The following is a 12389-nucleotide window of genomic DNA, read 5'->3' on the forward strand; positions in this document are numbered from 1 at the left end:
ACACACACACACACACATCACCAAGGTCACACACCCACACACACACATCACCAAGGTCACACACGCACACACACACACATCACCAAGGTCACACACACACACACATCACCAAGGTCACACACGCACACACACACACATCACCAAGGTCACACACACACACACACATCACCAAGGTCACACACACACACACACACACACACATCACCAAGGTCACACACACATCACCAAGGTCACACACACACACACATCACCAAGGTCACACACACACACACACACACATCACCAAGGTCACACACACACACACACACACACATCACCAGGGTCACACACACACACACACACACATCACCAGGGTCACACACACACACCCACACACACACACACACACACATCACCAAGGTCACACACACACACACACACACATCACCAAGGTCACACACACACACATCACCAAGGTCACACACACACACACACACACATCACCAAGGTCACACACACACACACACACACACACATCACTAAGGTCGCACACACACACACATCACCAAGGTCACACACACACACACACACATCACCAAGGTCACACACACACACACACACATCACCAAGGTCACACACACACACATCACCAAGGTCACACACACACACACATCACCGAGGTCACACACACACACACACATCACCAAGGTCACACACACACACATCACCGAGGTCACACACACACACACACACATCACCAAGGTCACACACACACACACACACACACATCACCAAGGTCACACACACACACACATCACCAAGGTCACACACACATCACCGAGGTCACACATACACACATCACCGAGGTCACACACACACACACACACACACACACACACATCACCAAGGTCACACACACACACACACACATCACCAAGGTCACACACACACACATCACCGAGGTCACACACACACACACACACATCACCAAGGTCAGTAATTAAAAATGACTTAAACACCTCCATCATCTTCCAGTGATGAGATCTGACGCTGCATGTGTCTCTGAAAAACATACGAGACATTAACAAGTGTTGCTTTTGATAAAACAGGCTCGTTTTGATCATCACAGAACATCTTTATCCATTGAGTTATGATTGTGAAGAGCTTTCAGTTCAAGCTCTTGCTGTGCTGGAATATTTTCTCCTCAGATATGATGTGAATTGATGGTGTTTGTGTGTTTGTCAGACGGTGAAGGACGGTGTTTCAGAGACTCGCATCGAGAAGAGGATCGTCATCACAGGAGACGCAGACATGGACCACGACCAGGTGCTTAACACACACACACACACACACACAACACACTCATCAGCTCTGCAAGATCACAACGAACGTTTGCTCTTATTATCTCCTTATAAACACAGTTTACAACACTGCTGCAAGACAGCATGTATTCAGACTCATTAGCAGGAAATATTTCACATTATATACATGCATTATTTGTTTTGAAGTCAAAGTATCTATAAAAAACTGTATTAAGGCCATTGTCAGGCATAATTATTTATTGCATTAATAGCATAAAGGTTCAAGACAAGCATATCAAATATTTAAAAAAAATAAAGCTGCATTTACTCTATTAAGGTTTTTCAAAGCATTTCTTCCTTCTTTTAAAAAGACACATTTTCTATTATTTGAAATAATTTCTTTAAATTGTGTGTGATATGATGATGATGGATTCTTCCGACTATAATCAAATCTTATAATCGTTCAGCAGATCTGTATTTAATGCACGTTATGATTGTCTTTCATTGATCGATCGATTGATTGATTGATCTGTGGTCTCTGTCTCCCTCTGCTGGTGCATTGTGGGTCAGGCTCTGGCTCAGGCCATTAAAGAGGTCAAAGAGCAGCACCCAGACATGTCGGTCACTAGAGTAGTGGTTCATACAGAGACAGAGATCTCAGCGGCTGACGGTGACGTGTGAGGTAAGAGGGTTCGAGCTCTGCATGCAACCGCCGCCGCTCTGGAGTCTAACGCTTCATGCTTCATCATCAGCCTCCTCAATCCACTGCCTGTTCCCAGAATGCCTTTCAGTGCTGACCTCTGACCTCACGCTGTGTCTTGTGTGACGCTTGCAGCTTCATAACGGCATCAGTGACGTGTGAAGCATGATGGGAAGGTTTCAGAGCGTGTAACTGTGTGATGCTGTGTTGCTCTGCTCTGCATCTGTTCACAGAAAACTGAAGTCACACGTCTGGCTCATATTTAACACTTAAAAAAAAATACTTTTAATTAACATGAGATGTGATGTCTTTCATGACAGTTAATTTGTTCATTTTTACCTTTAAATTATAATCGGCATAAAGATATATTATTTATAAAAAATGAACTTAATGTGAAGAAATAATGATAATAAAAAAATTATTATCAAGGACATTTTAAATGAATCAAAAGTGCCAATAAAGTTATTTATATCACGACAAAATATTTCTGTTTCACATAAATGTTGTTCTTTTTCAACTTTCTATTTATCTGTGAATCCTGAAAAATAAAAAAATAAAGTTTTATTTAAAATATTTGTTTCAGATTACAGTAATGAGAATCTAATGTTTATCATTGAGCATTAAAAGAAAATAAAAGATATAAATTATTGGGTTAAATATTAATTGTCATGAACAATATAAAAAAAAAAAAAAAAAGTTTTTTTTTTTTAGTTGTATTTTTATTTTTGTAGTTTTTTTTTTTTTTTTTTTTGCTGAGGTAGAATATGCAGGGTTCCTACAGGCAATTTCCAGCTCTGGAAAAGTCTGGAATTTTGAAATGGAAAATGTGTAGGAATCCTGAATATGATCCAGACATGTTTTCTCAGACTCAGTGACTGAAGAACTCAAGCGTCTGTCTGATTCCACACTGTGATTGTGTTTTTTAGGAATGAACTCATCAGCTCAGAACCAGCTCGTGACCTCTGACCTTTGACCTCCAGATCTTCGTCATCAAGCCATCAGCTGCACCCTCGTCAAACTGAGATGATGGACTCAGAAACCAAAAAGGGGGAAAAGTGAAATTTCCAGGAAAAAATCTTCGCCTTAAAAACACCTGATTTCTTCAAATGATTCAAAATATTAATTTCTGCCACTTCGGTTTCTTTCACAGACACACGTCCAGGTCTAAATCATGAAATTTCAAGCTCCAGAAAACAAACGCGGCTGAATTGAATCAGAAGTGCATTTTTATTGCAGTAGTTGTTTCACATGAGTTGATGTTTTTCTGGCACTATGCGTTATACATGCAAATGAGTGAAGAGAAACACTGAAACTCCCTGAGAAATCCCTCCGCCTGACCTTTGACCTCTTCCTACATCTGACCCTGACAGGGCTCTGCTGTTTCAGAGTGTAATGGGACAGAAATGAGAGATACGTGTCATCGATGTGATCTGTTTTGAGTTTTTATTTGGTAATAAAAGACTGTTGAAATGGATCTGTTTGTGATCATTGAGGATCTGCTCACGCAGCTTCATCAACAGTGAGATATCAGAAATCATGTTTCACATTATTCAACTTTTTATTTACAGAAACTAGGAGAGGCAATGTATTAATTGAGTATTTTTCAATAAAAAGCATGATTTCCAAATGCATCTCAATGAATTTACTTGATTTTTCCTCTGTGTGGAGTTTGCACGTTCTCCTGTTTCTTATAATATTTTAGAGTCTGATGAAAATATAAAAATCCATATTCAATATAGAAATGTCTGTATATTGTAAGACTTTATTCATTTCCAGGACTTTTTCGCATCTATAGATCATACTTTTAAAATTCTGGTTTTCCGAGAGCATCAGCATCCTGGTTCTGAAATAAAATATAACATGTCAGTTTTCATCTTTTGAAGTGTTTGCTCTGGTTTTAGGGCTTCTTATCAGTTATTATGTTAGTATCATTGAGAAAATTTTATGTTTTAGTTTTTGTGTTTACAATATATATATATAACATGGGTTCTTGTTTATTTGAAGTGAGATCTTTCATTAACTATAATAACCTTGTTATCTTAGGGTTTGGGTTGATTGAGGGCCAAAGGCAAATGTTGCATCATATTAAAATATTTATTTATTTTTAAATCAACTTCCAGTATACTCTAAATTCCATTGCATGAAGAAACCGAATAAAAATGTTTATTTGATCGTGTTTTCTGGGTTGTTGAGTGCAGTTGCACTGAGTGTTCACTAGATGTCCATCTCTGGGTTCTTCTGATGGGATTTTGATCTGTTGGAGAGCTTTTACTCTTGTTTTTTGGCAGACTCTGTCTCTCTGTAATTAAATCATGACTGATTGTTTTGTTCAGTGTTTCAGCTCTTTCTCGCTGTGCCTGCTGGAGCCAATCAGAGCCTCGGGTTTGATGTGCCGCTCACATTTCCTTCGGAACGTGTGTTTGTGTGTGTGTGTGTTGAGCACTAATCCTCACATCGCAGTTTGATGTGGTTTCTCTTCCTGTTTTCTCTCTTTACTCCGAGATGAAGCACAAACACATGATGTCTCCACTCAGACTCGTCTGTCCAGCTTTGATGAAGATGAGGATGATGATGTTTTAATGAGATTGTCCGTGCTGGAGCTCATCTGTGATTCATATTAAAGCTCTGCGCTGTGATTGGATCAGAACTGCTTAGTTGTGTTGACACGTTTGTGTAGACTAAACTACATTGAAAAAGATGTTTGTTGCTGTTGGAGAACTTTTATCAGCAATTTCAATTTCATATTTAAAAATAGTGATGCACATATTATGGCAACTGAAAATATTAGTTTGTAAAAAAAAATGTTTTATTGTCAAAAGTTAGGCGCATCACTATTTCAGAAAAGTGCATGCTAACAAAAAAAATAAAAAATCTTAATCTCTGAAATTAATTTTTTGATGTTTAAAAATGGTGATAAAAAAAGTCTATAAAAAATAGACATTTTGTCAACTGAAAATGTTCATCCAAAATACAAACACACAAATAAATACTTTATTTTTTTGTTGCCTAAAATTTGGTGCATCACCGTTACAAACCATTTCTGGAAGCTTTTATCTGAAAATGTATTTTTGCTGTTTCAGCTGAATATGATTGGTTTCAAAATACTGATGCACCGAAATTTAGGCAAACTAAAACTTTCATCTAAAACGGCAATAAAAAATAATTTTCAGTTTCAGCCCAAATGGTTTTGGAGATCCTAAATCACTGACTGAAATTATGTTTGATTCGCTCTTCTCTGAAAGCGTGTTTTGACTTATTTCATTCATAACACATGTATAAACCACTACAGGAGAAGATGATCCATCTGTATGAAAACGTTCCATTTTAGCCGAAAGTTAAAATTATTTTTTTGCAAAATAATTTCAGTTGCCAAAATACTGTTTCATTGGGGTGCACTGAAATTTTGGTGGCCAGAACATCAAAAATGCAAAAATGTTCTGATATTTTCAGTGCACAGCTGTTTCATAATAGTGTATGCATGAAAATTTTTTTGTTTTTGTGGTTGAACATTTTTATTTGAAATGTTTTTTTGCCGTTTCATCCAAAAATACAATATATTTATATTATATAAATTATATTTAATATTAAAATATTAATTTTTCACTATTTTCAGTTGCCGAACTTTCTGTGTATCAGTATTTCATGATAGTGCATGGGTCAAAAAATATATTTTGTTTGAAAATTGTATAAGAAAATTGTGTATAAAAATTGTGATGAATCTATATGTAACCAAAACGGCAGGAACATTTTGAAACTGAGTGTGCAGGTTGGATTTTTTTTTTTTTTTTTGTCAAATTTTTTTATATTAAATATTTAAATGTTGATTAACTAAAAATAATAATAATAATATCTATTATTAAACAGACAGGTTTTCCACTAAATTAAAACTTTATCTTCACTATTTGCATCTTGGGAAAGTAGCAGTTTCGGTGCATCACTAGAAAAAATGTTTTTCTTTTTGAGTCTAACATCATGCACCGAAGATTTCCACAGTGATGTTGGTCTAAGCCTGAGTTTGGGTGCCGTCAGAATGAGAGTCCAAACAGCGGATAAAAACATCACAATAATAAATTAATAGATAAATTATTCATATATTTTGTGCTTTTTTAGTGATCAAAATAATATTTTACAACTATTGGCCATATTGAAACTTTTCACCATGCTTTTCATCATTTCTGTTTACTTTGATGTTTTATGATGTATGTATTGTATTGTTTGCACGAAGAAAGCAAATAAAAATCAAAGTTAAAATGTTTATTGTGTTATTTAGCTATAACTGTTTGTTGCATGCAATAATTTCTAAGTTATACATTGCATGATGATTGTTTGAATGTTCATGACTTTCAGAAATCGGACAAAAAAAGACTGACAGTGTTAAAATATATACAGTAAGAACCTTTGCTTAGATCTTCATTTTAAAATATGATGAAATGATACTCAGATATGAATGAAAAGCTGACAAATAAATGTCTCATTTGATCCCAAACATCCACTTTTAGACACTTTAGTTTGTATGTTTTAAAATGTTACAGTGCATTTGTTTTACTGTGTTTCATTTGCAGGAAGAAAACAAATGCAAACCAGGGTAAATATCCAGAATATTTTGATTGCATCATTTCATATCAAGCTGCAATATGGCATATAACTGTATATTTAGCATGCAATAAGTAGCTATTTGTATATTATATATTGCATGATGCAGTGAAACAATGACAGTATATCCTGCTGAATCTTTAGATCTCAATTTGAGAAAAAAAAAAAACAAATGTGATGGAAATGACAATCAGATGTAAATTAAAAAAAGGATATAAATGTCTTATTTGATCCTAAATATCAAATTTTTGACATTGTTGTCAGCAGAGAATGAACTAGTGAGAGTGTGTTTTGTTTTCCTAAAGATCCAAAGCCCAAAAGTGCCTGTAGATGAAGAAAGACCTGTGTATAACAGTCAGTTCAGCCCAAACACACAGATCGCTGGTGAAGGAGACTTTCTCCCAGATCTTCCAGTCTGAGGAGCATTTGTGACGTCAGCTGGTCTGGCTTGTGCTGTATCAGGTGCCGTTTGTAAAGCTGCTCATGCTGAAAATAACAGCAACATTTTGTCACATTTAGCTTCAAACAATGTTTAAAAAACTGGTATGAATTTTTGAGGGTCACTTTTTAGCACATTTACAACAATATTTGTCAACTTAGAGATATTTTAAATAGTTAAATATAAATATTAAATGTTAAACCTAAATGTTAAATGTTAAATCTAAATCTAAATGTTAAATATAAATATAAATGTTAAATATAAATATAAATGTTAAATCTAAATCTAAATGTTGAATCTAAATGTTAAATCTAAATCTAAATGTTGAATCTAAATGTTTCGGTTGAAACTAAATATTTAGCTCATATGCAAATTCAAAATGCCGGAAGTGCCAAAATAAAAGCTCGATGAGGTCAGTGTGTGTTTATAGCATCGTGTTAAATAAGGAACGAATAAAAATCATCTCATCCGAGGAAATTGACTCTTGGACATGTATTATCTTGATAATGACTACCTAAAGTAATAAACACGTTTGGAGAAACTGTATTTGAAGAGTACGCTAGTGTATGTAGATATTAATGTTAGGGAACAATGTGAGAGATGTGTACGTTTAGTTTTATTATCTGATCCACACTCCGGAACAGAAGAGGGCGGTATTGCGCCAATAAGCTGGATGCCAACCGCCGTTAAACTGGGAAGAAGACGAATATGACAGCTTGCTGTGAGTTACAATGGTGAGAATATATTTTTTTCACGAAATAATTATTTAAATTTAAGAGAACAAGTTATTTTCATACAGTGGTATTGATTTTGGAGTTAATAATCTATTAAATCTAAGGTGTAAAGTCAGCAACATATAAGCAAAAGGTGTAAAGACGCTATCCCCCGGTTTCACAGGCAAGACTAATTGAGCCATGGCCTGATCATTTCTTAATCTAAACCCTGTTTGTTACTTACATAATACAGCATATTTGTGATTGTGCTGTAAAAACACGTTTTATAATGAATAACTAACAGGGGAGCTCCATTAAGTACACGACTCAAAAGTGGATTTACATAAACCATATATACATCTTGAAGACTATTACTAAATGTCTGTCATCTGACAGGATAGTCTTTGATAAGTATTGCAGGTGAGCACATTTAACAGACATGAAACAGGCATCTGAGTTCACTCATTGTTGTCATCTATTTTATTTGTCCATTTGCAATATTGATAATTTTAGAAACATTTGTGTTGCATAAAAAGCGAGTTACATCAGTTACTAACTCAACATGCAGATGCAGTATATCACAGATAAATCACAGAGGAGACTGACTCTTGTCTGGATGTTACAGGAACAGATTATGTTTATCTGCTGTAGAGTGACTGATGAAGGAATGCTGCCATCAAAGGATTTGTGTAAGAACACTACAAAAATAAATGAAACATTTTAATTAGTGTAATTTCAAAGAGTTATAACAGCACTTTTCTTATTGTTGATTTCTGTGCATTTGCTGCAGATCTTTTGTGGTGGAGCAGGACCTGCAAGGAAAGGGGAAAAAAGGAAATACCTGAAACAAAAGAATAAAGGAATGACTTTTTGTATTGTGTGTGTGTGTGTTTGTGTGTGTAGGTTATGAAAATGTCTGCAGACTGGTGTGTGCACTGAGGATGGAGAAGTCCACTGCAGCATCCGGACATGGTCCAGAGATATGGATGAGATGCTCCATCACTCCAGCTCTCATCAGCTCTCATCAGGACCAGATGCTGCTGTGGTCTCTTCCTCATCAGTGACCCCAGAGCAGCGAGAGCATCTAGAGAAAGACCAAAAGACACTGAGGATTTGATTTTGGTAAAGTTTGTTCTGCTGGTTTCTGTTTATACAATGAAGGCTGACTTTCAGAAGCTTCAAAAGCATTTATCTGGAGTGATTGACCGTGCTCTTATTACAGGGGCCTACAATCCTCTGATCCACCTGGAGAAAAGAGCCGTGCTCACAGACATACTGCTGGTTTTGAACCAGTTCAGTGGTTTAGCCCACTACAAAAGTAATAAATTAATGCATGTACTTGTAAACTATGTGTAAATGTTTTAAAGGTAGTGGTGCTCGTGGAGAGCAGGCACACGATTGTTTTGGAGCAGACACAGCAGCAGTCAGATTGTCCTGCACGTGTTCTTCTGCTCTCGCTTCAAGGTTGTGTGGTTCAGAGAGCCGACATCATGGTCTTCCTCATCCTGTTGCTCAAAGACATGTATGCATTTATTGTGATGCTAACATTTATACATTCTTTTAATCATTTAAACATGTTTCTTGTTGTCAGTAAATAAAATATAAATATTTTATCTATTCGTGTATTAATTGCTTGACTGAAAACTGATGCATTCACATCAACTGCATTAGTGTATATTCATGTATAGCTATGTCACGACAGAAAATACATTTGGCTTCTTTTACTAAAATGTAATTTTAAGGAAAAAAAATTATATAATTATTGATTGGCATTTATCATTATTATTGCATGTAAGTGTTGGTGTGGGCAAAGGATGCAGTTCATTATGGGGTAATCTTCATTTTTGGGTAGTAATACTTACATTTTTAGAGTATAAAACCATCAGTCTTCTCCAAAGGTGAGATCTTGAGCAGCTGTTCGACGAGTCGCTGAGAGAAACTGTACTGGACTGTGGAGTTAGTGATGCTGTGAAGTGCTAGTGCACCCAGGGCCGGCCCTGACCAATTTGCTGCCCTAGGCAAGATTTTACCTGGCACCCCATGCATCGCAGCCCATTTCACCCTGTCATTGTGTTCATGATTTAGCATATATATATATATATACACACACACATTACAGCAGGGGGGTATTCCAGAAAGCTTGGTTAACTTACCATTTGATGATACTATATGATGATGATACTTGATGATACCATTTGATAAACTATAACCTCTGGGTTGATTTACCCCAAACAGGCATACCATGAGTATGTCGGTTCCAAAACACCTGAGAAGAGTTAGTTTAATCAACCACTGACTGGTTACCCAGAGTTAATGCGCGTGCACGGTGCATGTATAAAGACATTTTCAATGGATCGCCGATTTCACGAGTCACCATGGAAACTCAAAGCGAAAAAAAGAGAGCGGCGTATTTCACAGAGGCGGAGTTGGAAGTTTTAATGCACGCTTATGAGGAGTTTAAGCCAATTATATTAAAAAAGAAGCAATACAGCTGCATAGGCTAAAGCAAGAGAGCTGGCTTGGCAAAAAATAACGGACAGAGTAAATGCGTGAGTGTATTAAATTACAAATTTGGTATTGGCTCCCGTTTTATTGAAATGCAAAATAATGAAGTATGACTTATACATCCTTTTCAATATGTTAAATCACTATGAAAGCATTTACTTTTCCTGCCATTTATTTCTTTAGCTTGAAATAATAATGTATATTTCTTATTTAATAAGGTGTAATCCTTCTGGAGCCACAAGAACTTTAAGCCAAGTCAAAATGAAACACAAAAACATTCTGCAAAAAGGTAATATTTGATTACACAATTACTGAACTATTATTAGAACAGGATTTAGTATATTCATTCTGTCATGCAGCTAACAGAAAGAAGACTGAAGCCCGTCTAACTCCCCTCACCCCATCTGAGGAGCTGGCTCTGTCCCTTAATAAAGGGCGACCAGTGGTTGCTGGCATTCCAGGGGGCAGTTCATCACACATACCATGCATCACAAGTGATGGTGAAAAAAGGGTGACATGTAAGTTTACCTCTATGATTTTTTTTCATTTTTTGTCCTGATAAATTACGATCTTTGTCACTTAAAGGCTTTTTGAACAAGATAAATCTTTTATGTAGGCTTATTTTATTTAACTGCATATGATGTATTATTTTCTTTGATAATATTGAGAATTTAACGGGTTGTGTGTTCTTATAGATACTGATGGACGGATTGTATTATTGGACTCTCCAGAAAGAACACTGTCTGTCACAGTTGTAAGTGATTTGTTGTCCGGTACTTTTAGGTTTTTTACTTTTTTTATTTTTTTGCCAAATAATGTATACTTGAATATTTGTCTTGTAGGATGAAGATGATGATGACGATGAAGAGACCACATCTGCTGTGACAGAAGTGGACAATGCTGGTAGATCCACTGAGGTATGATGCATACCATTATGATGTATGGCCCCTTCTTGCATTAGAGTCATTGTCCTTTCATAGTACATACCTAGGGATTTGCCCACTGATGAGGGTCCTTCAGCCTCAGCACACAATCTTAGCAGGGTAAGGACTTGTGTCCATATTTGAATTTTATTGTCTGACCAAACAATCTCATTTATTACATTTTTCCACCTTAGTTGCCAGCAAAGGAGCTGTATAAGGTCCATCTTCAAAAACAAATAAGAAAAAGTGACATGGAGATGGACCTTATACAGCTTCAAATGGAAGAGAAAAGGCTCCTCATTAAAAAAGCAGCACTTGAAATAGAATTACTTGAGAATCGCCTTAAGGTGAGAACTTGTCTGAATATTAATCTGTTGCATGTTAAAAGTGGTCTGTCTGTCTCTATCTATCTATCTATCTATCTATCTATCTATCTATCTATCTATCTATCTATCTATCTATCTATCTGTATGTATGTATGTATGTGTAAAGCAATATAAAAAATAAAAAAAACATTTTAATGAATTGTACTTTTATTGTTTTTCAGGAAATGAAGAAATAAACTGCCTGGCAGACCAGTGCAAAAAAAACTAATAAAAGTAATTTTGACAAATCCAGTCTCTCAAAAGTCTTCCGTCTCTGTTGGCCTCTAAAATCTGTCGGTGTTCCTCTGGGCCATCTTCCTCAATACAAGGAGGGTGGCTCTCTCCTCTTATAGTGGCAATATTGTGAAGCACAACACAAGCCACAATAATGTCTCATGCCCTCTCTGGACTAACCCGGAGCCCACGCAGACACTGAAACCGAGATTTGAGGATCCCTACAGTCATCTCCACCTTGGCCCGTGTTCGGCTGTGAGCCAGGTTAAACCATGTCTGTGGTCCAGGCTCAGGTTCAGGGTAGGGTGTCATTAAATAGGGCAGACAAGGGTATCCTCTGTCCCCCAGCAAGTAACCATTGTACTGTCCTGTAATGATTGAAGTGTACAACACAAATATAGAAAAAACGAAAAAAAAAAAAAAATTGTATAAAGCAAATCATACCCTGCTGAAATGTCTGGCATAATGATGACTCGCGGAAAATTCTGGCATCATGCACAGATCCTGGCCATTTTTCCTTGACATTGGTGATGATTTGGGTTGCCTCACATATTACCTATAGTTAGTGGAAAAAGTAATGACTTTGATGATTTTAAGAAGGGAAAAAATTAAGTTGTTACCTGCACATTGATACTAT

General features: G+C 36.3%; 1 protein-coding gene and 1 long non-coding RNA gene across 2 annotated transcripts in view; both read left to right on the top strand.

Moving 5' to 3' along the window:
- The window catches only part of LOC132095937 (band 4.1-like protein 3), a 37611-nt gene extending 34000 nt beyond the window's left edge, over window positions 1-3611 (top strand). The window contains exons 17-19 of the mRNA XM_059501029.1: window positions 1225-1305; window positions 1851-1970; window positions 2907-3611. Coding sequence (XP_059357012.1) covers window positions 1225-1305; window positions 1851-1961 — 192 coding nt within the window. The 3' untranslated portion in view covers window positions 1962-1970; window positions 2907-3611. The remainder of the gene's footprint in view (window positions 1-1224; window positions 1306-1850; window positions 1971-2906) is intronic.
- A 7035-nt stretch (window positions 3612-10646) lies between these two features.
- Window positions 10647-11766, top strand: LOC132095695 (uncharacterized). Its single transcript, XR_009422478.1, has 6 exons — window positions 10647-10748; window positions 10926-10984; window positions 11073-11147; window positions 11211-11273; window positions 11348-11500; window positions 11701-11766. It is a non-coding gene; the product is annotated as an uncharacterized LOC132095695 (long non-coding RNA).
- Window positions 11767-12389: the final 623 nt, after the last annotated feature.

Source organism: Carassius carassius, chromosome 20 (assembly GCF_963082965.1).
Source record: "Carassius carassius chromosome 20, fCarCar2.1, whole genome shotgun sequence".
NCBI classification, from domain to species: Eukaryota; Metazoa; Chordata; class Actinopteri; order Cypriniformes; family Cyprinidae; genus Carassius; species Carassius carassius.